General features: G+C 36.3%; 1 protein-coding gene across 11 annotated transcripts in view; it reads left to right on the top strand.

The window, feature by feature from the left end:
- Nucleotides 1-24,573, top strand: part of AAK1 (AP2 associated kinase 1) — a 229,303-nt gene that overhangs the window by 100,850 nt on the left and 103,880 nt on the right. For all 11 annotated transcript variants that reach the window (XM_074287123.1, XM_074287125.1, XM_074287126.1 and 8 more), the window contains exons 3-5: nt 3,771-3,889; nt 14,384-14,492; nt 18,392-18,534. In XM_074287123.1, the coding sequence (XP_074143224.1) occupies nt 3,771-3,889; nt 14,384-14,492; nt 18,392-18,534 (371 nt within the window). The remainder of the gene's footprint in view (nt 1-3,770; nt 3,890-14,383; nt 14,493-18,391; nt 18,535-24,573) is intronic.

The following is a 24,573-nucleotide window of genomic DNA, read 5'->3' on the forward strand; positions in this document are numbered from 1 at the left end:
ACCCACATGTGCAAAAATGTTTGTGGCAGCCCTTTTTGTAGTGGCCAGAAACTGGAAACTAAGTGGATGCCCATCAGTTGGAGAATGGCTGAACAAGCTATGGCATATGAATGCCATAATATGAATAATATTCATATTATGAAATAATATGAATATTATTGTTCTGTAAGAAATGACCAGCAGGATGATTTCAGAAAGTCCCGGAGAGACTTATATGAACTGATGCTGAGTGAAGTGAGTAGAACTAGGAAATCATTATACACAGCAACAACAAGACCATACAATGCTCAACTCTGATGGACATGGCTCTCTTCAACAAAGAGATGATTCAAACCAATTCCAGTTGTTTAGTGATGAAGAGAGTCATCTACACCCAAAGAGAGAACCGTGGGAGCTGAGTGTGGAGCACAACATAGCATTCTTACTCTTTCTGTTGTTTGCTTGCATTTTGTTTTCTTTTTTTTCTTTTGTTTTTTTCCTTCTTGATCCATTTTTTCTTGTGCAGCAAGATAACTGTATAAATATGTATACAAAAATTGTATTTTAACTTTTTGACCAAACATTCATAATCCTTAGAGATTCTTTCCAAATTATTCCTGTCAATATTATCAGTTCAAAAATGGATCACCATAGTGAATGGTAGGCCTCAGGTTTGACTAAGAATTCTCAGAGGGTTCTCCATTCCATCTTGAATACAAACATGGGAATACACATGGCTGCTTCCATTCCCCTTCGTCCTATCCCAAAAGTATCTTTTCTTTTCCATTAAATCAGTGACAGATCCTGGTGACATTTGTAAAGTTCTTTTATCCTTTCGTGGGGAAAGGGAAAGCCCCTGACTCTTCAAAAGGTCCAAAACCATCCTTTTTTGTAAAGAACCTTTTACCATGTTTTTTTAGATGCTCCAAATGCCTTTCATTTTCTTCCCTCTTTCATTACAACTTTATTCTACTTTCTTATTTCTTGGCAATCCTAAATAATTCTGATTTGAATTCCTTTCTGTTTCATTAGAAACTAATTCTTCCTTGTTCTTTTTTTCATGGGATCAGTGGATCTAAGCTGGAAGGAACCTTAGAGATCCCCAACATTTTACAAATGAAGAAACTGAGGTCCAAGGTTTTGCAATTGGGATTTGAATTCAGGTCCTCTAATACTTTTTCCACTAAAACATGATCTCTCTTTTTTTCATCTGTCCTGCAGAGGAATTTTCTACCTTTTCTAGTAAGTTGGAAAGCAGAGGCACAAATGCCCCTTAGTCCTGTGATCATTTTCTCTTTCAAAGAGTGTAATTTGTAGTTTGCTTTGCAAGTCACTAAAATGGTGAATGTTCCCACTCAACATACCTCCAGACATTGAGGGCCTCCATCACTTTGTCTCCTGTGACTATTCCTCTTGGGAAGTACTGTGGCAAGCTTCCATGAATGTGCTTTGTCTTTTTAGGTCCTGTTGTCATGGATTCAGGAATTTTTACTTTCATAAAGCACTTTTTTTTTATACTTCCTCTTCTGCTCTCTCAGGTATTTAGCCAGTAATTAGCTGACTCTTGTTCATGCTCTAATTGCCCCCAGTGCAAATAATAAGTTCAGCTAGTAGAAACCATACAATAATAGCCTTGCCAGGAAAATTCCAAACTCTCCCATTACTTGTTTCATTTCTGCCTGTTCATTTTGTTTCACAGATGTCTTGCAGCCTCTCAGTCACTGATTATAGTCAGTAGTATTCTCCTTTTTTTGAGTAGTATTCAGGAAACTGAGGCAGAATGAAATCACTTCATTTCCCATCATCACAGGAAAAGGAGTCTTCCTGACTTCAGGCCTAGCACTGTCCCCTGGGCCACCTAGCTGCTCTGAATTCAGTCTCTGGAACTATTTGTAAGATTCTGGGCAAGTTATTTATTTCTATAAGACTTGAGTTTCCTTGTCTGTAAATGGCGACAAATAATGAGACCAAGATTGCCTTTCTGGTAGGAATGTTGTGAGCATTAAAGCAGTTTACAAATCTTAATGGACTACATAAACTTTTATTATTATTGTTCTCATCTTTTTGATTGGAGCTCAGAAATGGCTCTGGGGTCAACATCTTCATCTTTCTTTTTTATTTAATGTACTGTGGATGATTTTTACTGTTATTTGATCATCTTTGATTCTTCATGACCTTATTTGTGGTTTTCTTGGCAGATTTACTGGAATGGTTTGCAATTTCGTCCTCCAGTTCATTTTACAGATGAAAAAACTGAGGTTAAATGGCTTGTCCAGAGCATTATATAAGTGAATAAGTTTTTTTAGTTGAAGTACATGTAATCAAAATTGTTCATTCCATCTTTTGTGAGACTTTTTCCTTATTTGATCAAGAATCCTTCTCTTAGCCATAATTGTGAAGAGTAATCCCCTTCCCTGCCTGGCTAATTAGTTTATGGGTGATATATGCAATTGGAGCTCATTGTAATGTATGGTATAAGATGTTGCTCTAAGCCTAGTCTATCCCAGATTCTTTCCAGTTTTTCTAGAAGTTTTTGTTGAATACTTTATCCAAGTAGTTGGTGCCCTCTAGTTTGTTAAGTACTATGTTCAATTACTTCTGAATTTTGGGTATCAGATCTCTTCTATTTGCCTCTTTCTAAATGCTACAGCTCATTTACCACCTTTCACTCTGAAAACTTTTCTGATAATTCCAATTGCTAGCATTCTCCTTAAAAAAAAAAAAACAAAAAAAAAAAACTTTGTATTTAACCACCTTGCTTTTGTTTTTGCGTTTGTTCTGTATATTGCTAATTTGTAATTATATGATGAATTTCACCTTTAAGAATATAAAGTCTTTATAGACTTTATAGAATGGAAAGAGACCTCAGAGACCTTAAAAACCGTTCATATTTGTCAAAACCCCTCATATTATAGATGAGAAAATTGAGGTTCAAAGGTTAAATGACTTACCCTCCTCTTTAATTAAATTTTATTTCTTTTCAATTAACAAGCATTTGTTTTCTTTCCCTCCCAAGTTTCAGTATCACCACTATCCTCTTCCAAAACAGAACAAAATAAAAACCCTTTTAACAAATATGCGTAGTTAGGCAAAACAATTTGTTATTGGCATGCCAAAAATATTTGTCCCCAAGTCATTTAATTTGGTTTCCTCAAATTTTTATTTTTTAGGAATTGCTCTGTTATGATTTAGTAATTGGGCCATTCATAAGTCTTGAATGAAGTAACCACACAAGTACACATAGGTAATATGGGAGTTTGTGTCCCATGACTGTGAGCCATTCGAGCCTTGTACTTTTTAGGGGAAGAGGAAAACTTGACCCTTCCCTTCCCTAGCCTTCTTCAAAATGGAGCATTTTTGATCATTATTTTGATTTGATCATATCAGGTTTGGCTAAATAGTAAATACCTCAGCTTTAACAAAACTTCCTGTATTGACTTAATTCCCAATAATATGGATGACTAGTCTGCTAAAAAAGTGAGAGGGGGGGTATTTTTCACTTTTTGTTTGTTGATTTGTTATACTTAAATTCTCCAGTATCTAGCTCTGAGTATACAGTAGATTCTTAATAAATGTTTCAGATCAGTGATTGATTTCTTATCCTTGATATTTTCTCCATATTTTTCTAACTTTATTTAGTACGTTTCACTGTGCATAGGAGAAGCAGGAAATCCTCTCTCCTACTCCTAAATCATTCTTAATACTGTAGATCTAGTAAAAACACCACATTTGAACCTAACTTAGCTGTGCCAAGATTGGGACTTTGAAAAGACTGTCTGTTTCTTTCCTAGGGGGATTTGCCATTGTCTTCCTAGTGAGAACAAGCAATGGGATGAAGTGTGCCCTCAAACGCATGTTTGTCAACAATGAACATGACCTCCAAGTATGCAAGAGAGAAATCCAGATCATGGTAAGTCTATTCATTTCAATTAAATATTTATAAAACAATGATAAATGATATAAATATAGGGAATTGATACAAATATATAAGAATATATAAATTCCACATATTTATCTTAGATATTAGATCTTAAGCAAAGAAACTTAAATATCCTTTTCCTTTTAGTTAATTATTTCTTGTGTCTAAAGCATCATTACAAATGTAAATCTATATAACTTTCCCTTATATTTGATACCTTGGAAGATGACAAATAGGATCATTTCTCTATTCTATCACTTCATCCAGATTCCTTAGGAGCTTCTACAGGCAATGTAGAAAAATATACCTTGACTGACTTTCAGTGGTGGGTATTAGACTCTTTTTGTGAAAAAGCTTTGGAATCCATGAAGATAACAGCTTGGTGATTGGGTTAAACCATGGATGGAAGGTTGAAAAACTGCCTACAAATTAGAAATGCCTCAAGGGATGTAGTAAGTCCCAATCCCTGGAAGTTTGAAGCAAAAGCTAAATAACACCCTTCCAGGAATATTAGTGAGGGGATTTCAGCTGGAGATTAGGTGGGACAAAACATTCAGTGAGAAAAGTAAAGAAGTGAACCTGACTGGCTTTGACACTTCATTAAAATAGATTTACCTGAAAAATTTGGCTAGAAGATGGGGCTTTATGGATAGAAGGATCTTCTATCAAGAAAAAGCTATAGGAATATAGGCATTTTCTGGGTGAAAATGTTGCTGGGACATGAAGGAGAAGGAGTGGTATAAGCAAGAGATGAAAGATCTCGGAGATTCTATGATTCTATTGGTTTCAGAATTTAACTCTTTTTTGTGACTGTGGGAAATGCATTGGGATATAGTGAAAGGAACACAGGAATGAGGAAGAACTAGAAATGAGAAGACCTGGATTCTAGTTATGGTTCTAACCTTTAGTAATTGTGATATTAGACAATTCTGCTTCTTTGTGGATAACATGTAGGTAGTATTTATATGTCATGCAATAGGAAAGTTAAGCAAATTACTTAATAAAATACAATTTGTTATTGTAATGATAGTGATGATGATGATGATGATGATGATATTATTTCTATACTTCAGTTCTTTAAAAATTGAATGGAATAAACAAAGTCATACAGAGTGTATTCAGTCAGAGGAATCTTTTCTCTAAGAGGATAATTAATTTTTTTGAAATTCGTGGGTATGGCCATCCCAAGAGCAAGGCAAAGCAAAGATAGGGGGCAGGGTTCCTTTGTTGCTCTCTGGGGAAGAAAAAACTGTGAAGGAGCTTTCTCCAGCAAGTGGTAGTGAAAAGAGAGGAATGGATTTCAAGCTGGAAAATCATAGCTCTAGAATTCAGTGGGACCTTAGAGAAATCTGGTTCAACATCTTCATTTTACAGATAAGACTTGTGTTTTGTCCAAGGTCACTCAGGTGAGATTTGAGCCCTATTCTTCTGATGGGAGAACACGGGCACTTTCCACTACGCCATTCAAGTCCTTGTTTGGACCCTTAATACTTTCTGACACTTTAGTAACTTTCCAAAAAACAATTTTTAAAGTGAAAGATTAGACCAGGTAATATTAATATTCTGGCATTTATTTCTGTTGAGTTGAAAGGAGAAGCTCCATAATATGATTTGTCCTAAGGCCTGTACCATCTATGGAAATAATGTGTCTCTGTACTATCCTGTTGGAGTAACAAGGTGGCACAATGGCTAGAGTGCCAGGTCTAGAGTTGGAAAGATTCATCTTCCCAATTTCCAATCTGGCCAGAGATACTTATTAGCTGTATGACCCTGGAAAAATCCCTGAACCCTGTTTGCCTCAGTTTGCAAAGCTATGAAATATTCCATCCCCATAGTTTTTTACTTCTTTTTTTTAATATATTTTTTTATTTGTACTCCAAGTGGACTTCAGTTTTTTTTCATCTGTAATATGAATGAATTGGATTAGATTGTTTTTGAAGTCTCTTGCTCCTTTTGATATTTAGATCTGTGAAGACCATATGTATATGCGCTGCAGCCTTTGGTCTTACTTTCCATATTTGCAGAACAAGAATATATGTCTCTTTCATGCTTTGAGTCTTCGATAGATGAAGTAAGTGAGATTGCAGTGTATTTGGGGTTTGATCACTCGGCTTTATTGATGCTTCTTAGTTAATTGCACAGAGGTCCCATTTTAGAAAATTATCTTGCTCTGGCTGACAGATAAATGGATTCTCACTAATAGATTGTGGCTATTTTTCTTATTTGGCATTAACCCAGATTTTTTTTTCAGATTCCCAATTATTTTTTCTTAGGATTTATAGACCACATCAGATGGACCACAGCTGATTTGTGTTTCATTAAATGTAAAGGCACCATTTGTTCTTTCATCTGGACCCTCTAGAGGACATGACCTAAAAGAATCTCTGATTCATTTTGGCTTCAGAAAATCAACTTCATTTCCATCCACTCCCTTAAATAAATCTCATTTTCCAAATAAAAACAAATTCAGGGAGGGTCAGATTTGGCATGAGAATGATAGAAATTTATGTGATTCATAAATTTTAGAGCTAGGATGGAATTTAGGGGTCATGGAGTCCAACCCCATCATTTTACAATGAAGAAAAAGTGATTTGCTTGAGGTCTTACAGTTTGTAAATGGAGTTGAGACATCAGCTCAGGTTTTTTTGTCTCTAAGGCCAGTAAGTCTCTTGTGGTTGCCATTTCCTTTTGAGTCATCAGTGAGCAAATGCAATGTTACATGGAATTAATAGTGGTATGGTACCTTGGAATAAGGAGAACTCTGTCTTGATCAGTTCCCACCTAGTGTTACCTTTCTGGGTTTATCACCATTAAGGAAAGAGAAGCTGGACACTAACTAGGATGATAAAGGTCATTGTGCTCATGCCATATGAAGATGGGTGATGGTTTAGCCTAGAGAAGAAACTGTCGTTGCATAAAAATGAAATTATACTCATTCAACTCGACTCTAGAAAACAGAATTGGAAGCAATAGGTACAGGTGGCAGGCAAAGAAACACATTTTGATAAGTAGAGCTATCTAAAAGTGGAATAAGTTGCTTTGGGAGGTAGAGAGTTCTCCCTCATGCAAAATTTGCAAAATTCTTTGTTAGGTATAATGTAGGAGAAATTATTGTTCAGATATGAGATAGATTAGGTGGCCATTGGGATCCAAATTCTGTATTTTATTGTACAAGAAAAAATCTTTAGCCAATAATAGCTACCCTATATATATATATATATCACTTTTAAGATTTACACATTTCAGTTATCCTTATAACAACTTTGAGGAGTAGGTACTATTATTATTCCCCTTTTACAGAAGAAAAGACTAAAAAAGAAAGAGATCAAGTGATTTTCCCAGTATTACACAGGTGCTAAATATCTCAGGCCAACCTGAGGGAAGAAAACCCAATTCCTTGACTTCTATTTTTATCTGGCACTCACTATTCCTTCTGCATCAATCATTTATTGCTTGGACGAGGAATTTCCAGCTCCTTAATTTCACCTGGCATTGGACAGCTCTATATAAATTGTCCCTAATAGAATTCAGTGCAAAAGCTCTAAAGGGATGATAAAAACTATTTGGAAGAGAATAGTTAATCTAAACATAACCTTCAGGCATTGTGGAAATAAGGAGCCCTGCTTGTTCAGAGAATAAAAATGAGACAAACTGATTGAAAATGTCAGAGGGACTATAGCTAATAAATTGACCAGATACCTCTAAGGTTTTAAAGTAAATACCTGAAATCCAAGTTGTTCTTTTACACGCATAAAATGAAAAATAAACATGTTTTGCAAGTTCATTTTGAAATTTAGTGATAAGGGTAGACAGGCTGATTCCCAAGCTAGAAAATGGTATTAGAAAAATCCAGAGGGAAGTTATCTCAGCCCCAGATTTTCTGTAACTTTGTTATGGTTTGTGATGATTTCAGCTTTCAGGAAGTTGATTCATTAGTCTTAATAAATGAATTTATTCTTAAGGTGCTCTATCATTATCATTAGGTAGTAGGTCTCTGAGTTTAGTGATTATTATGGTTCAGTTGTAAGGCTGTATTTTATCTGTGTGTCCTATGGTAACGTTTATATTCAAACCCATCACATTTGTAACCATCAATTTCCTAGGCCTTTATTTGTTTAAAAAAATTATAAAGGGGGAGGCAGATAGGTGCCACAGTGGATAGAGCACCAGTCCTGAAGTCAGGAGGACCTGAGTTCAAATCTGGTCTCAGACACTTAATACTTCCTAACTGTATGACCCTGGGCAAGTCACTTAACCCCAATTGCTTCAGGGAAAAAAAAAATTGTAAAGGGGTAGGTAGATGGAGCAGTGGATAGAATGCCAGATCTAGAGTCAGGGGGACCTGAGTTCAAATGCAGATTCAGACACTTAACCAGCTGTGTGATCCTGGCTACATCCTTAAGGGCAATTGCCTTATATCATCATTCCCATTTTTTTTTTTTTTTTAAGTGGATAGGAATAAGACCGGTGATTTCAGTGAATAAAGAACTATTCATTGAGAGTTGATGATAGAAAATTCATTAAATTTTCATTGAATGATGAGAGATGATAAAGAACTATTTAATTGAATAGAGAACTATTTCCAGGTGAAGAAATTCCATTTAGCAGTACAGGTCAGAACTTTTTCTGCTACTTAACCATCTTTCAGAGTTTCAGAAGTTAACTAACTTGACCAGGATCACCTGGTCATTATATGTCAGTATTCCAGGTCTTCTTGGATAATAAAGACAGAACTCTTAAAAATAGTTTAATTTAGATCACATTACCTAACACTTCAGAGATGACATACTAGTCTTTTTTTTTTTTTTTTTTAATTATAGCTTTTTATTTACAAGATATATATGCATGGGTAATTTTTACAGCATTGACACACCTTTTGTTCCAATTTTTCCCCTCCTCCCCACCCCCTTCCCCAGATGGCAGGTTGACCAATACATGTTACATATGTTTTAAAGCATGGGTTCTCAAACTACGGCCCGCAGGCCAGATGCTTTGGGCTAAGGATGTTTATGCAGCCCGCCAAGTTATGGCAAATGGGCTGAGGGGTGGAGACAGTGTGTGAGTGTTTGTTTTTACTATAGTCCGGGCCTCCAACAGTCTGAGGGACAGTGAACTGGCTTCCCTATTTAAAAAGTTTGATGATCACTGTGTTAAAGTATAAATTAAATACTATATATATATATATATATATATATATATATACAATGATATACTAGTCTTAAAATAAAACAAAATCAAAAGATACAAATCAGTACTTTCCCATTTCTCAACATATTGAGTTTGAAATGCATATGGGACAACCAGGTGAAGATGTTGGTAATATGGGACTAGAAGTCAGAAAAGAAATTATAGCTGGATATGTGCATTTGGGAGTCATCTACATAGAGATGATAATCAAACCCTTGGAAATTCATGAAATAACTCAGAGCAAGTATAGAGAGAGGAGGAGAGAGTCCAGGACAGAGTACTGGGATATAAACAGTTTTTGTGGATGAAAACAGGAAAATAAAAATAAGCTGATCAACTGATAGAAGAACCAAAAAAAAAAAAAAGCACTATTATGGAAGCAGTAACATGGAAGACCAAAAATGATAGAGTAATGAGTGGAGAGATGGTATTGGAAACCAGATTATAAGGGATTGAGAACACAATGAAATATGAGGATATAAAGGCAATGAGATTAATAGGTAGTCCTTTCCAGGATTTTAGCTGTGAAAGGGAGAAGATGAAATGGAGAAATCAATAAAAAATGTTAAAGGACAGATGAAATCTAAAAATCTAAGTATATTTGTAAGCATCAAGGAAAGAGAACCACTGGATAAAGAGAGATTATGGATGAGAGAGAGGGAACGATTGCAGAAGTGAGCATCCAGAGGAAGTGGGAAGGGATGGAATTAAGAGTATCTGTAAGCTTTGACATGAAGATTTATCTTTTTGACAGAGACTGAAATAAAGAGAGTATATATATATAAAGGCGATGAAGTGAGATTTTGAGCTGTAGAGTGGAGGAGAAGGAAGTTAGTAGATTTCTCATAACTGTTAAACTCAATGGCCCTTTCTCAGACTTACTTGACCATTCTGTTGATTTTCACATTTTGGACCCCCACCTCCACCCCTTTGGTTTTTATTTAGCCTTAATCACTGAGTGGATATTGCCTCAAGCAGAGCCTTCAAAAGGCTAAGGTCTTCTCTCATGGCTTTGTCATTATCCAGGAGCAGTTAGAATGAATGACCTGAGGTTAATTTCATTTTTCAATGTCAACCTTCAGAAATAACTTCCAGTGGAGAGGGTGACCAGGGAGGCAGTGTCCTCTGGAGAAAATCAAAACTTAGAAGGTAATCTCTCATGTCCCAGAGATCTGACCTTGGCCTGGTATTATCCAACTTTTATCAATGACTCCGATGAAGCCACAGAAGACTGACTTACTAAATTTGCAGCTAGAATAGAATTGGGAGAGATAGATAACACAATGGATGATAGTGGCAAAGGATCCAAAAAAATACCAAATAGGACAATGGGCTGAAGAGAACGAGATGATATTTAACGAGAGCAAAGATAAAATTCAAAGGATCAGATTCAGAGTTGGAAGGATTCTTCCTTGTTGTTACCTTATCTTCTTCATCTCTATTTATGGTTGGAGACATGTATGTGGATTTCCCCTCCAGAACCTAAAGTTGCAAATTCATCAATTTCTTCAATTTCCATTCCCATAACTTCGCTCTATCTTGGTCACCAATAAGTGTACCTCAACCAAAGATTTCATTATTATAATTATATCATTTCCATGGTTGATAATGTTAAAAATCTCCTTTCCAGTGATGTCCTATCGCTTGCCTCACTTCTGCTAAACCTATTCTTTATCTTCACAATAACTTCCAGTCCCTCCATATTTTACTGTGGTCCTAATTCATCATTGTCTTCTCTATGCTCATGTTATTTTTGATCAGTCCAATTATATTCCATCCACCACTGAATCCTTTGTCCTGTGTTTCTTGCCAATTTTTCACCCAAGATCATCCTCATAATCTGCTTTCTCTGGTCCTACTTCTCTCATACTGAATGCTAGTGGAAAAAGTCATGCAACCATCCTGATAGGACCAGCTGCAGTCATATTATTTAATCTCATCTGGCAGTCTTTATTTTACCTTGACTATCACAATTTCCTAACAAACAACAACTTTATTTGATGACTTTCTGCTTATTCAACTTCTAACTAACTGGCCATTTCTTCTCCAAAAGAATATTGATAGTCTGGAGCTTTGGACTGAATTTAATAATTTGAAATTCAATAGGGATCACTGTAAATAGTCTTGCACTTGGGTACAATAAAATCAACTTCATAAGTATTAGATGAGAATGACAGGATTAGATAGCCCTTCTGAAAAACATCTGGGAGTGGACTTGAAAGCTCAGCAACAGTTTTAAGTGTGATACAGCTTCCAGGTAGAGGGTGATGACAGTCAGATTACAGCCTCTCTTTGTCAGACCTCATCTGGAATATTGTGTTCATTTTCTAGGCACTAAAGTTTTGAAAGGACATTGAGAAAATGGAGCATATCCAGAGAAAGACTTTAGAATGAGAAGGACTTTGATTTTATGATATATAAGTTGAAGGAATTGGACAGATTTAGCCTAGAGAAAAGAAGATTCAGAATATATGATAGCTATCTTCAGATATTTGCAGAACTGTTATGGGATCATGGGAGAAGGGATCAGGTGTTATGTTTTTTAGAGGGATGGAACTCTGGAAAAGTATACTTGAAACAAGGATACTTATAACAGGGTATTTACTCAGTGTGATTGATGAGATAATGGTTCTCTAGTTTATATATTTAGCCCTTAGTATGGTGATGTAATGTCTCTACAGTTGACACATGCTCAGTGTGCTGTAATGATGTAATTGTACTAAGGTATATAAGGGCCAAGAGGATTTGAAATAAGCAGATTCAAGATTTGAGTGAATGTGTGCTCAAGCTCGATTCAGACTCAGACACAGACACAGAGATCCTCCAGAAAGCTAGTCCAGACATTACAATGTTTGGCACAAGGGAGCAGAAGCAGGACCCACAGATGGAAGATGAAAAGAAGTAAATTAGGCTTGATAATCAAAAAAAACTCTAGTAATAATTAGTGCTGTCCAGTGTCACTACTGGATCTGTATCCCAAAAGGATTATAAAAGAGGGGAAAGGACCTACATGTGCAAAAATATTTATAGCTGCTCTTTTTGAGGTGGCAAAGAATTGTAAATTAAGTGGATGCTCTTCAATTGAGGAATGGCTAAATAAGTTATGGTATATGATTGTAATGAAATATTGTTCTATGGGAAATGATGAGCAGGTTGATTTCAGAAAAGTCTGAACTTACCTAAATTGATGCCTAGTGAAGTGACAGAACCAAGAGAACTTTGTACATAATACCAATATTATTATCACGTGATGATCAGCTGTGATGGATTTGACTCTTCTTAGCAATAAAATGACTCAAGGCTATTCTAATGGACTTGGGATGGAAAATGCCATCTGCATCCACAGATAGAATTATGGAAACTGAATGAGGATCAAAGAATTCTATTTTCACCATTTTTATTGCATTTTCTTTCTCATGGTTTTTCCCTTTTGTTCTGATTTTTCTTTCACACCATTACAAATATGGATATATGTTTAAAGTGATTGTATATATATATATATATATATATATAAAATCTATATCAGGTTCCTTGATGTCTTGGGGAGGAGGGAGGTAAAAGAGAAAGGGAAAGAGAAAAAAAAATTGGAACTCAAAATTGCAAAAATGAATGTTGAAAACTATCTTCACATGTATTTGAAAAAATAAAATACCATTGAATTAAAAAAAAAATTAGTATTGTCTAAAAATGGTATGATTGACCTTGAGCAGTTATGTGTTCCTCTTACTTAGAAGCCTTCAAACAAAGGCTGGTCAATTGCTTTTTGTGCATGTTATAGTGGAGATTCCTTCTCTGTATGGGGGCACTCAATGGCATAATCTTAAAATCTGTGATTCTGAGTCAAAGGGAGAAGATAGCTGTCAATTGAGTTTGTGAAGAGGGGGCTAGAAAGGCCAACTTCATGAGAGGTAACAGCTTTGAGTAATTTTGAGGTTTCTAAAGCTAATGGGAATTTTATATCAATTTGTAAGCATTTGTTAAGCATCTGCTACTTTGCAAAGACAGCGGCAATTTGAAATAGCAATAAAAATTATCTTAACACGGGGGGAATTGAGTTCAAATCTTGCCTTTGGCAGTTTATGGAACAAATGCCTGTTAACAATAACAAGTGGAGCTATATCCGCAATGTCACTTTGTCTTTTCACAAATATGATATATAAGGATAAGTTGAAGAAACTAGACAGATTAGCCTGGAGAAAAAAAAAAATTGGGGAGAGTAAATGATAGCTGTCTTCAGATGTTTGTTGAGCAATATGCGGAGAAGGGATCAGACTTGTTCTGTTTGGCCTTAGGGAGCAGAAGATGCTCAAGAATTGAAATGAAATTCCCATTAATTTGAGAAACCTTACCTTCTTGGAGCTTCCCAAAGCTGCTGCCTCCCTTCATGCACTTGTTTCTCAGTCACCTTTTGATTTAGAAGCACTTTATGAGATTCTACACGTATATAAAAGGAATCTCCATTGTAACAGCCAACCAGCTTTTGCTGAAGACTTAAAAGTAGAAGAAACCTGTCACTTCTCAGAGCGCAGTTCATTTCACTTTTGGATAGAGTGGATATATCATATATTTCCTCTGAATCTTTTCTCCATGCTAAATTTGTCTAGTTCCTTCAACTTGTCTTTACATGTCTTTAACTTGTTATTTATGGAGAGGCAAACTGGTATTACAGATAACAGACCTCAGATCCAGATTCTTCCTTCGATATAGACTGACTGACCCTGGGAAAGTTCCTTAAGACTAGGCAGCAGAACAGTTGACCATCTGCTTTGTTAGCAGGCATTTCACAAATCTCAGGTCTAATTCCACCCTGCTTCTCTTCACCTCACAGTGTGCTAGATATATAGATAAAATGAATAAAAAACAGCTTTCACACTTAAGGAGTTAACATTGCATTAGAAATGATACAAGTAAATAAATATGATTTGAGGAGTCAGAGAGCACTGAACTGGACAGTTCTTCAGTATTTCAGCCGATGCTTGAAGAGAGTGAAGGATTCTAGAAGTATTTTCCAGCTATGGCTGGGGGGTAGGGTAGCCTGTCTAAAGATTGCTATAGAGAATTCCTTCTAAGAAAATAAAAGCTAATTTTGCTAGAACAGATGTTAAATGAGCGGAGAATCTAATGTAAAATAAGTCCGGAAAGATTCTTGGATTTGAGTGGTGACGGATATTAAATTTCACCTTTTAACTTAGAGGCAATGGGGAGTTACTGAAATGGTCAGACGCGGGCTTTAGGCAGACATTTTGATCTTATCTCCCTTTGAGAGAAGTGCCTAATATGTGTTTGTTGTGTTCACAGAGGGACCTGTCGGGACACAAGAACATTGTTGGCTACATTGATTCTAGTATCAACAATGTGAGTAGTGGCGATGTGTGGGAAGTTCTAATTCTCATGGATTTCTGCCGAGGTAAGTGCATACAAACGTGTGCCTGAGATAATTTCCATGGCATTTTGTTGGTCAAAAGCTTGGATGTCTTTGCTAATCATGCTGTTATCTCTGGGTTATAGGTCAAACGGGATTTAGGAGGTCAGGAAATGACTCAGTTCTCAATCATACATGGTTTTGACAAACAACAGTAGAAAGAGTGATCAAAAAGCATTTCTTATATATGTGTCTGAGCTGGAAGCAATGCTGCACAGGAGAAAGACTATTGAGCTTTCAATTAGTAAGACTTGGTTCAGATTCTGCCTACATATTTCCTAGATAAATATCATGGGTAAGCCGCCTAAATTCTGGTCTTTTGAGGAGCTGAAAAAACCCATGTTATTGTTAACTGTTAGTCTTACTAATAAATTGAGCTGCTCAGGACTTTGTTTCTCTATTTACCTTAATTTTAGTGGTGATAGCAACTCTTCTTTTCTAAGCCTTAATTGCATTATAATCTAGATTAGGAAAGGAAGTTTTTAATCTGGAAGTTCCTTATGTTAAAAAATTATGGATCCTTTGCATGTTTGCAAGTCTGATTTGGGAAATTAGGCCACTTCAGATTGAATGATAAAGCTATGAGGAGAAGAGGTAACTTAAGAATTAAAAAATGTCCAGGTAAATTCATCCTTCTTCCCTATCCTTTAACTTTTTTCCCCCTCACTCTGGTAAATTCTGTTGGTGATGGAAAGAAGGGCAGACCAGAAAGGAGATTATAGGAAATAATGAATAGTTTATATCTTTTAGTGCTTTTTTTTTTTTTTTTTTTTTTAATGTGCTTTAGTTTACAAAGTACTTTCCTCACAATAGCCTTCTGAGTTAGAGCTTAGAGCCCAAGTATTTTTATCTCCATTTTGCAGATGACATAATTGAGGCTTAGAGGGGTTGATTGACATGCTTAGAGTCATGCAGTTAGTAAATGATAGAATCAGAACTTAAACTCAGGTCTTCTGCCTCCTAGGCTTGTGTTTCCTATATTAAACTCCAGCTGCCACTCAGAATTATTCCAGTTCAGAAAGAAGACCTAAAATTTCAGTCCTTTTGAGTTCCTGCTGAGCTCTAGGCTATAATTTCCAGTAATTCCCTGTCCTGACCCCCATTTTTATCAGTGACTTGGACCGAGATATAAATGGCAGGCTTATCAGGTTTGCAGATGATATAAAGGAGGGAGGGAGTGCCAACTCTTTGGATGACAGAATCAAGATCCATAAATATCTTGACAGGCTGGAACAATGGAACAATGAATGAAGCAAAATGACAAGGAATAGAATTAAATGTAAAATCTTTCATTTTGGTTCCAGAAATCAACTGTATGAGTGTAGATTAGAGGAAGATGCGGTTTCAAAGGCAAAGTGTGGAGATTTTAGAGCATTGCATACTCAGTGTGAATTTTCAGAGTAAGGTAGATATTCTGAGAGCTGGTATGATCTTGAGTTAAGTTAATAAAAGGATAATACTCAAAGGGTCCTTTGTACCGGTCCTTAGTACAGGTCAGACAACATTCAGTTTTATTCAGTAAACAAAACAAAAAAAAAGTTTCACCTATATGCAAAACTCTCTTTTAAGATATAGGAGAGGAGATTATGTGCACATAGATGAATAATAAATATGAGGTGATTTCTAGAGAGACAGAGGACTGTTTAGTTAGTTAATAAATATTTATTAAACACCTACTTCATACCAGATACTCCTGGGATTGTTGTGAAGATAAAATGAAAGTGCTATATAAATTATATTATTATAAAACATATATACATATATAATTTAAAATTTTTTCCTCCATTGTCTATAAAAGTCTAATACTTAACTGTAATTTCTGGAATTATTCATGTAATAAATACCTCCTTGAATCTCATTGGAGAGAGAGCAGGGAGTTAGTATTCCTTTTTAGGCTTTTTGTCATTCAAAATGTTGGTATGTCTGCGTCCAAATCATTGATAAGAATGGTGAAAAGAATGACTCACCAGTTTTGTGACCTGGGACAATTAATCCGTGCCTGGGGCTCTTTTGGATAATGAAGTGGTTGGGGGGCCAGCTTGATGATGCAGCGTGACTTGTGACTTCAGATACTTACTAGTTTGTGTGACTCTGGGCAAGTCATGTAAGCCTAAATGCCTCACCAAAAGCAATGACGACAAAAATGAAGTAGTTGAACAGATGGCCTCGCTTCTTCTAGCTCAAATCTCTGATCCTGTAATATCCTGCCATCAAGCCATTTTTCAAAACCATAGCTCAATTTTGTCACTTTTCTCCCTAATTAATTCATTTTTGGCCAAGGAAACAATAAGCCCTGAATTGTCCAAAACAGAATCTGTGGGAGTAACCAGAGCTCTGGATAATCCCCTAATGATTATCTAGTATCAGGGAGACAGATTTTAGCTTAATGTTAGGAAAAACTTTAGCACTAGGGGAGTTGTCTAAAAATGGAGATTGCCCTATTTATCAATGAATAATAGTCTCAGAGCTCGAAAAGACAAGAGAGGAGACTGGCTAGTCTAGCCCCCTTGTTTGACAGACACATCTCTATCACTGGAAGTAGTTGGGCTACTGTCAGAAATGTGGGCGAGGGAACTTCTGCATAGAAAGATTGGTCTGGGTAAAATCTGAGGCTGTTTCCAACTCTGAGATTCTGTGATATATATATATATATATATATATATATATATATATATATATATATATATATATATATATATATATATATATATATATATATATATATATATATATATATATGTATATATATGTATATGTATAAAATATAACAAATTTATACATATATAAATATAAAAAATACATGGGTCATGTTATAGACAGAGAGGTGATCCTGTCATGATGAACATGAGGGTGCCCTTCCCTCAATGGCTCAATAGGATGAGTAATTGAGGGGAGACTCCATTTAGCATCCTTTGGAGGTTCTGATTCCCCGGCCTCTCTGGTGCAAGCAGCCAGCTGCACAGTCTCCCCATGATGCTTGCTGCCTTGCATTGCAATGATTGTCTGTGCCACCTACACTTTTCTATGACAGATGCTTGAGAAATGAATCCATAATCATAGCCAATTCTCAATTATCTCCACCCGTGATGAGCAAAGACAATGGGAATAAACAAAACCCACAGATCCTTTTAAACCTCATTTTAACCACTGACTCCATCCATTTCCATCAGACATTTTTACCCTTTGAGTTGTATCTGGGTTTGGCCATTGCCATCATCTCCTCCTATCCTGTTCCTTTTTGGTGAAGAGGATAATGAGCTTTGAAATGTTCAGAAGGTAACCAGTAGGAATAACTAGGGGGTCTGGATAATTTAAAAATGAGAGACAGTTCCTGAAGAATCAAGAGTCCCAGCTGTGCTCTGATGGCATTTCATATCCGTTGGGCAAACAGCTGGCGTTAAAGCCAAGGAGAACGCATGTTATTCCCCATGTCGCACAGCATTATGGATTCAGAGATTTTTAGAACTGGAACAAGCCTCTGAGACCTTCTGATTGAACCCCTCGGAGGTCTGTTTAATTTCCCAATTAAATGGCTCGCCTAAAATAAGCAGCTAAGCTGGGATTAGAATCCAGGGCCTTCAAGCACAATCCTTTCACTGCAATCTCTTTATTTTTTAGATCATCAGAATCTCTCTCTAAGGGAGGAAGTTTTTTCTTTTTTTTTTTTTTTCTTTTTGTGCATTGCAGAAGGTAGTGAGATGGAATGAACATTGTACTGGGTACCATAGGGGAACTTTTTAAAGAACCTCTGTCAATCATTTCCCCTCTCTGGACTTTCTGGTGAAGTGAGGTGATTGGATTGAGTGATCTTTCTGTGAGGTATCTTTGTGCTTGAAAATTCTGTGGCTCTAATTGCTGTCAACCTCCTCTCTTTTCTCTGCCAGGAGGTCAAGTGGTGAACTTGATGAACCAGCGTTTACAGACGGGCTTCACAGAGAATGAAGTGCTACAGATATTCTGTGACACCTGTGAGGCTGTTGCCCGCCTGCATCAGTGCAAAACACCCATTATCCACCGGGATCTGAAGGTAATAAGTCAGTCAAGCCATCAGCCAAGTTTAACAAGCACTTATCCTATATTATTCACTGCATTAGACAGTAGGGGGGGACAGGCAGAAGGGCATGACACAATGCCTCCATTCAAGTTGTTCCAAAGATTTTACACACACACACACACACACACACACACACACACACACACACACACACACACACACACACTGTTAGAATTAGGGGAGCAGATCAATGATTTAAGACCAGTTCTACTTCTTACTTGTGTCTCCTCTTCCCTGGGCCTTTATATCACCATTTGTAACGTGAGGATGGAGTATGGGAAGGGGAAAGGAAGGTTGGACTATATGAAAGTCCTTCCAGTGCTAACTTATTGTTCATTCATTAATTTCATTCATGTTCAATGCTTCATTACCCCATTTGGTTTGTTTGTTTATTTGTTTTTTGTTTTTTGTTTTTTGTTTTGTTTTGTTTTGTTTTGTTTTGTTTTGTTTTGTTTTTTGTGGAAAGGCAAAGATATTGCAGTGGTTGGTTTGCCATTTCCTTCTCCGGCTCATGATGAGGAAACTGAAACAGATAGGACTAAGTAATTTGTCCAGAGTCATATAGCCAGTAAGTCAGGCTGGGTTTGAACTCAGGTTCTTCCTAAATTCAGGCTCAGCATACTGTCCATTATGTCATCTGCTTGCCCCTCACTTTAAATGGTTCAATCTAATTCATTTTTTTTTTTTTTTCTAATTTAATTCTTAAGATCATGAATGGACAAACTACAGAGACCTGGTTTTGTATTGTTTGTGAACCAAGATTTGTTCTTACATTTTCAAATAAAGTTTTAATGTATTTAAAATTGTAAAATAACAGTCAAACATTCTTAGCTCAGGAGTTATACAAAAACAGTGGTCCAGATTGTAGTTCCTGACCTGTCACTCTCATGTTTTCTTTTTATATTTTTATTAATGTCTTTTTAATCATCATTGTTTTTCCTTCCTCACCTCTCCCAGAGAACCATACCATATAATAAATAATATTTTTTAAAGAAAAGGAAGAGGAAAAAAATTAACATAACTGATATTTTGTCCCCTCTCGTTTCTTTCTTTCTTTCTTTCTTTTTTTTCATTATAGCTTTTTATTTACAAGACATCCTGGGTAATTTTTCAGCACTGACCCTTGCAAAACCTTCTGTTTCAACTCCCCCCCTCCCCCCCCAGATGGCAGGTAGTCCAATACATGTTAAATATGTTAAAGTATATGTTAAGTGCAATATATGTATACATATTTATACAGTTATCTTGCTGCACATTTTGTAAATTATTTAGGAACATTTGATATTAGTGAATGGAAAGGAGGGGGATAATCCAGGAGGAAAAAAATAGCTATAGACAAAGATAAGGACTCCCAGACTTCATAGTTCAACTTCTAAGGTAAACCACAAGCCAGTGACATCCTTGGCTCAGATAGCCTAGCCAAAGGTGATTCATGTCACAGGTGCCTTCTTGTTCTTTCCTGTGAGGAACAGGTCCTGGGGAATCTAGGCATTAAGAGGCTAATCAGCTTTTGTTCTTTTGAGGTTTAAGTGGATCTATGCCAACACCAGTCACAGTCATTCTTGTACACAAAATGCCTCATGTTTCAGCCAAATCTGCTTCCTACTCATGGTCAATATTGACTCAGTGACCATGATATACAAACCGGTCTTTTCACTGGAGTATGTATAATCCAACTGTAAAATAATGAATGCTGTCATGATTTTTAACATGCATCCTCATAGGATTTTAAATCTGTAGTGTTCTTTTGAAAGCTTATACTTCAACTTCTTCACCCCCTCATCTCTCTTATTTGATAGGGGAAGCAAACAATTAAAAGTCCAGGGAGAAGTTATGTAGAACTGGGTGTTTTGAAGCCAAAGGATTGAGGTCCTCCAGAAGAGGCCCTTGAGAGCTATATATTAATCTAGTAATTCTCATAAGGATCAAAACCATTTTGGACCAGCTTTTTCTTTGGTGGAACTTCCACATAAGCTCTTAATTGCAAACTGTGGAGAAAGCCATAGGTAGTATAAAGTCAAGTTTTGTAACTTCTTTGTAAAGATGGAGTTGTCCTTCAGGGCTTAGTAATTCTGCTCTCACAGGCAAGCCACGTGGTATAGTGGAAGGAACACTGATTTACAGTCACAGGATCTATTTTCAAATTTTGACTGCACTATGAGCACAATGTACAATCTGGGTCCATTCATTACTTCTATGGGCTCTTGTTTCCTCCTTTCTACACGGAGGGAATTGAATGAGATAACCTCTGTGATTCCTTCTTGCTTTAAAACTACAAAGTGGGGACAATAATCACACCCATATCCCAGGGTTATTGTGAGGATTAGATGAGAACTCATAAAGCCCTATGCCAACCTTAATTATTATATAAATGCTAGTCATTATATTATTATTCTCTAAAAATTAACATGAAAGAGCCAGAATAGCACAAAGCATATAATCAAAAGCATATAATAAAAGTCAGGTATTTTCATAATGTTTCAAGGTTTTTACAAAGCATTTTCATCATCAAAAGTCCAGCAAATAAGTGAGTAAGCTGATGCTCAGGGAGGTCAGCTAATTTGCTCAAGGCCATTGAAATTATGTGACAAGTGAAGATGTAAACCCAATTTCTCTGACTCCAGATGCCATGATCTTTCGCCTAAGTATGTAGCTTTTCATTTCCACAGAAGGTCAGAGAATGAAAGGCTTAGTGCAAGATTATAGCATCAGAGATTTAAAGCTTACAAGGACCTTAGAAGTCAGCTTGTCTACAGCAAGAGAACTGAGACAGGGAAGAAGTCGGTGACTTGCTGAAACTTATACCCTCCCATTTCCTTTTTCTTGAGATCCAAATGTTTCCACTGGACTGTGTCACCATGGATGGAAGTAGACAAACAAGACTTTATGCTGCAGTGAAAATCTTAGCTGTCCTACAAGAAAAAAATGGAATTTTCTGGTAGATTATGCATTGGATAAAGCTCTAGGCCTTTAGTGGACAAGGATCATCTTCCACTCTTAGAAACTTATTAGCTGTATGACCCTGGGCAAATCACTTAACTCTGTTTGCCTTAGTTTCTTCATCTTTAAAATGAACTTAAGAAGAAAATAGCAAACACTTCTTCCAATTCTACTTTCTGGAGTCTAAATTTCATTTTGATGTGACAGTTCTTCAAACACTTGAATGTCTGATGAATAAATGAGTCATGATTGTTCCAAGTTTTTCATTCTCTAGGCTAAGCCATCATTAGCCCCCATATGTGCACGAGCACAATGACCTTTATCATCCTGATTAGTCTCAGGTTCTCAAAATTCTTTCCTTAATGTGGGATACCAAGAATGGGAACATGAGGTATTTCTTGTCTTTTCCAAGAAAACTCCAGCACTTTAAGGTTTACAAAGCAATATGTTAACTCAATTGATTTTTCACAAAACCTCCAAAACAACTGAACAACAAGAAGAATTTGGATGCGTTTAGTGAATAGACTATTTCAGGCACAGAAAAATTCAAGAAGAAGGGTAAAACTAGTATTGGATAGTAGGGTGGAGGGAGGTGCAGAGTATATTGCCCTTTTGTCATCGAGGGAACAGTGGGAGAGGAGTTGTGACTGGTGGAGTGGGGCCATTCATAGTGAGATTTCACTGCCAGAAAGAAAAGTTATAGAGGATCTTGAATGGTAAGCAGAGGAGTCTGAACTTTAGTCTGAGAATGCTACCAAAGAGTTCTGAGCGAGTACTGTTGGTGGAATAAAAAGAGCATTAGGACTTTGGGCAGAAGCACTAGGTTTGCATCCAGGTTCTAATATTTAATCTCTTTGAGACAATGAGCAAGTCATATTCTAAGCCTCAGCCGCCACCTGTGAAATTGGGATTGATAATATTGGTATAGTATTGGTAGTAAAGCTGAAGTTTGGATTTTAGAGGCATGTGAATTACTTTTTTAAGCTTATAGTTATTTGAGGGAGCATAGAGTGATTTTTAGCCTTGTTTTACTGCTAATTCCACTGCCAAGTTTGGTGCCTTAATAAATATTTGTTCATTTGGATTGGATTGGGGAATGACATATTGAAGACAAATAAGGCACAGGCATTAAAACCCAGAACACCAAACATACCTAGCGTTCAGTGGTAGTCTGGTTGAATGAATTGACTCAGCTGCTTCATCTGGAGGGCTGGTGATATGCAGTTCATATTAGTATCTTCCCATGTCCCTTTTTCCCTACCCCACCCCCACCCAAGAAAGGAGCTTTTCTGTGAGCTCAGATGAGGAAAGCTGCCTTCCCAGGGGGTTGTCTGTCTATAGCACAGGCTTGCTTAATCTGCAGAGAGCGCTTTGAATTCTCATTATTCTCTGCCTGCAGGTTGCAGGAGAGGGAGAATGTGGGATGGGATAAATAGAGGAAAGATGTACCTTATTTTCCCTTTCCCTAAATTTTAATTTGAGAATAAGTGCCTTTCATCAACAGGACATTGGCCTTCCCTAAGGAGTCATGTATGTTGCAAATTTAGAATCATCATTGTTATCATTACAGCTGATACTTCTACAGCAAAGCTATGCAGAGGGCTTTCTTCACGACATCTTTGTGGAATACAAACTTGCAGTATTATTATCCTCATTTTACAGATGAGAAAGTTGAGGCTCAGGTGATTACCTGAGTTCTTAAAATACATTCAGCTGGAACTCAGACCACTCCCTCTCCCCCCCCCCCCCACCACATCTGATGCAAGACATTTTTAAAAACATCACTTGATCCAAAAATTCACTTGATCCAAAAATTCCCTTCATCCCTTGAATTTTTTTTTTACAGATGAGGAAAGTGGGACCCACAGAGGTGAAATATTTTTCTTGAGCTTATACAGCTATTCATAGCCAAAGCTGACACTCAAGCTCAGGACTGTTGATTTCCTAATCCAATGACAAGTTTCCTTACTTCTCATTACAATAGTTATTTATAAGATCTCACTCATCTCCACAATTGAGCTGTTGAAAAGTTTTGAACTTTCCACATAATTGAAACTTTTACCTTTAAACAACAAAAATTTTCCATGAAGAGATTACTAGAGATTGTTTTGTTGATGAAATAGAGAATTTATAAATGTTTACTATTTTACTGAATTGTAATCTGCTGATACCCTAGGGGATATTGAAATATAAATAATCACTGAATAACCCAAGATTTATTGCTTTTTGTTATTTTCATGTTAAGAAGTCAGCTTTCATTTCTTGCTGTTCTCGTTTTTTCCTTCCCTACCATCTCATTTCTTAGGACAACAGATGGAATTTTAGAGTTGAAAAGGTCATATTGGCCAGGACTTTTTAAACTTTCTCTTCTTAAACTTTTTCCCCTCACAATCCCTTTTAGCCTAAGAAATTTTTGTATGACTCCACATATATAAGTATGTTAAATAGGTAACTAAACCAACATTTACTGTTAATCATAAATAAATTTAAAACAATTCTTTGGCATGTATATATAATTTTATCATTTATTAAAGATGAGAGCAAATTTGTATACTAATGAGATAGATATAGTTGCTTATTTTTACATAAATAATTAAATATTGATGGAATATTTGATACTGTAGGACATAGAACATCAGCAACATTTTTCAGAGTTGATCAATATTTTATGTTTTAGGACCCCCACATTCAGGTATGCCATCTCATGGAGTCACAATTCACAGTTTATTTGTTTTTTGTTTGTTTTTTCATTTTTATTTTCCCCAGTTAACATATAAAGACAACATTATTTTTTGTTATGCATATACATTCTTTTTTTAAAAAATATATTTCCTTATGAATCATTTTGGGAGAAAAACATCTGAACAAAAGGGAAAAATCATGAGAGGGAAAAAAAAACTAGAAAAAGAATGGTTGGATCAATTCATAACTCCACCAATCATGCATTAATGTCCCAGTTTTCCCACATCCTCTTCAATCATTTTCTTTTCCTGTCATTTTAGCCAATCTGAGAGGTGTGAGTGGAACCTCAGAGCTCTTTTAATTTGTATTTCTCTAATCAATAGTGATTTA

The sequence above is a fragment of the Sminthopsis crassicaudata genome, chromosome 2 (assembly GCF_048593235.1).
Source record: "Sminthopsis crassicaudata isolate SCR6 chromosome 2, ASM4859323v1, whole genome shotgun sequence".
Taxonomy (NCBI): domain Eukaryota; kingdom Metazoa; phylum Chordata; class Mammalia; order Dasyuromorphia; family Dasyuridae; genus Sminthopsis; species Sminthopsis crassicaudata.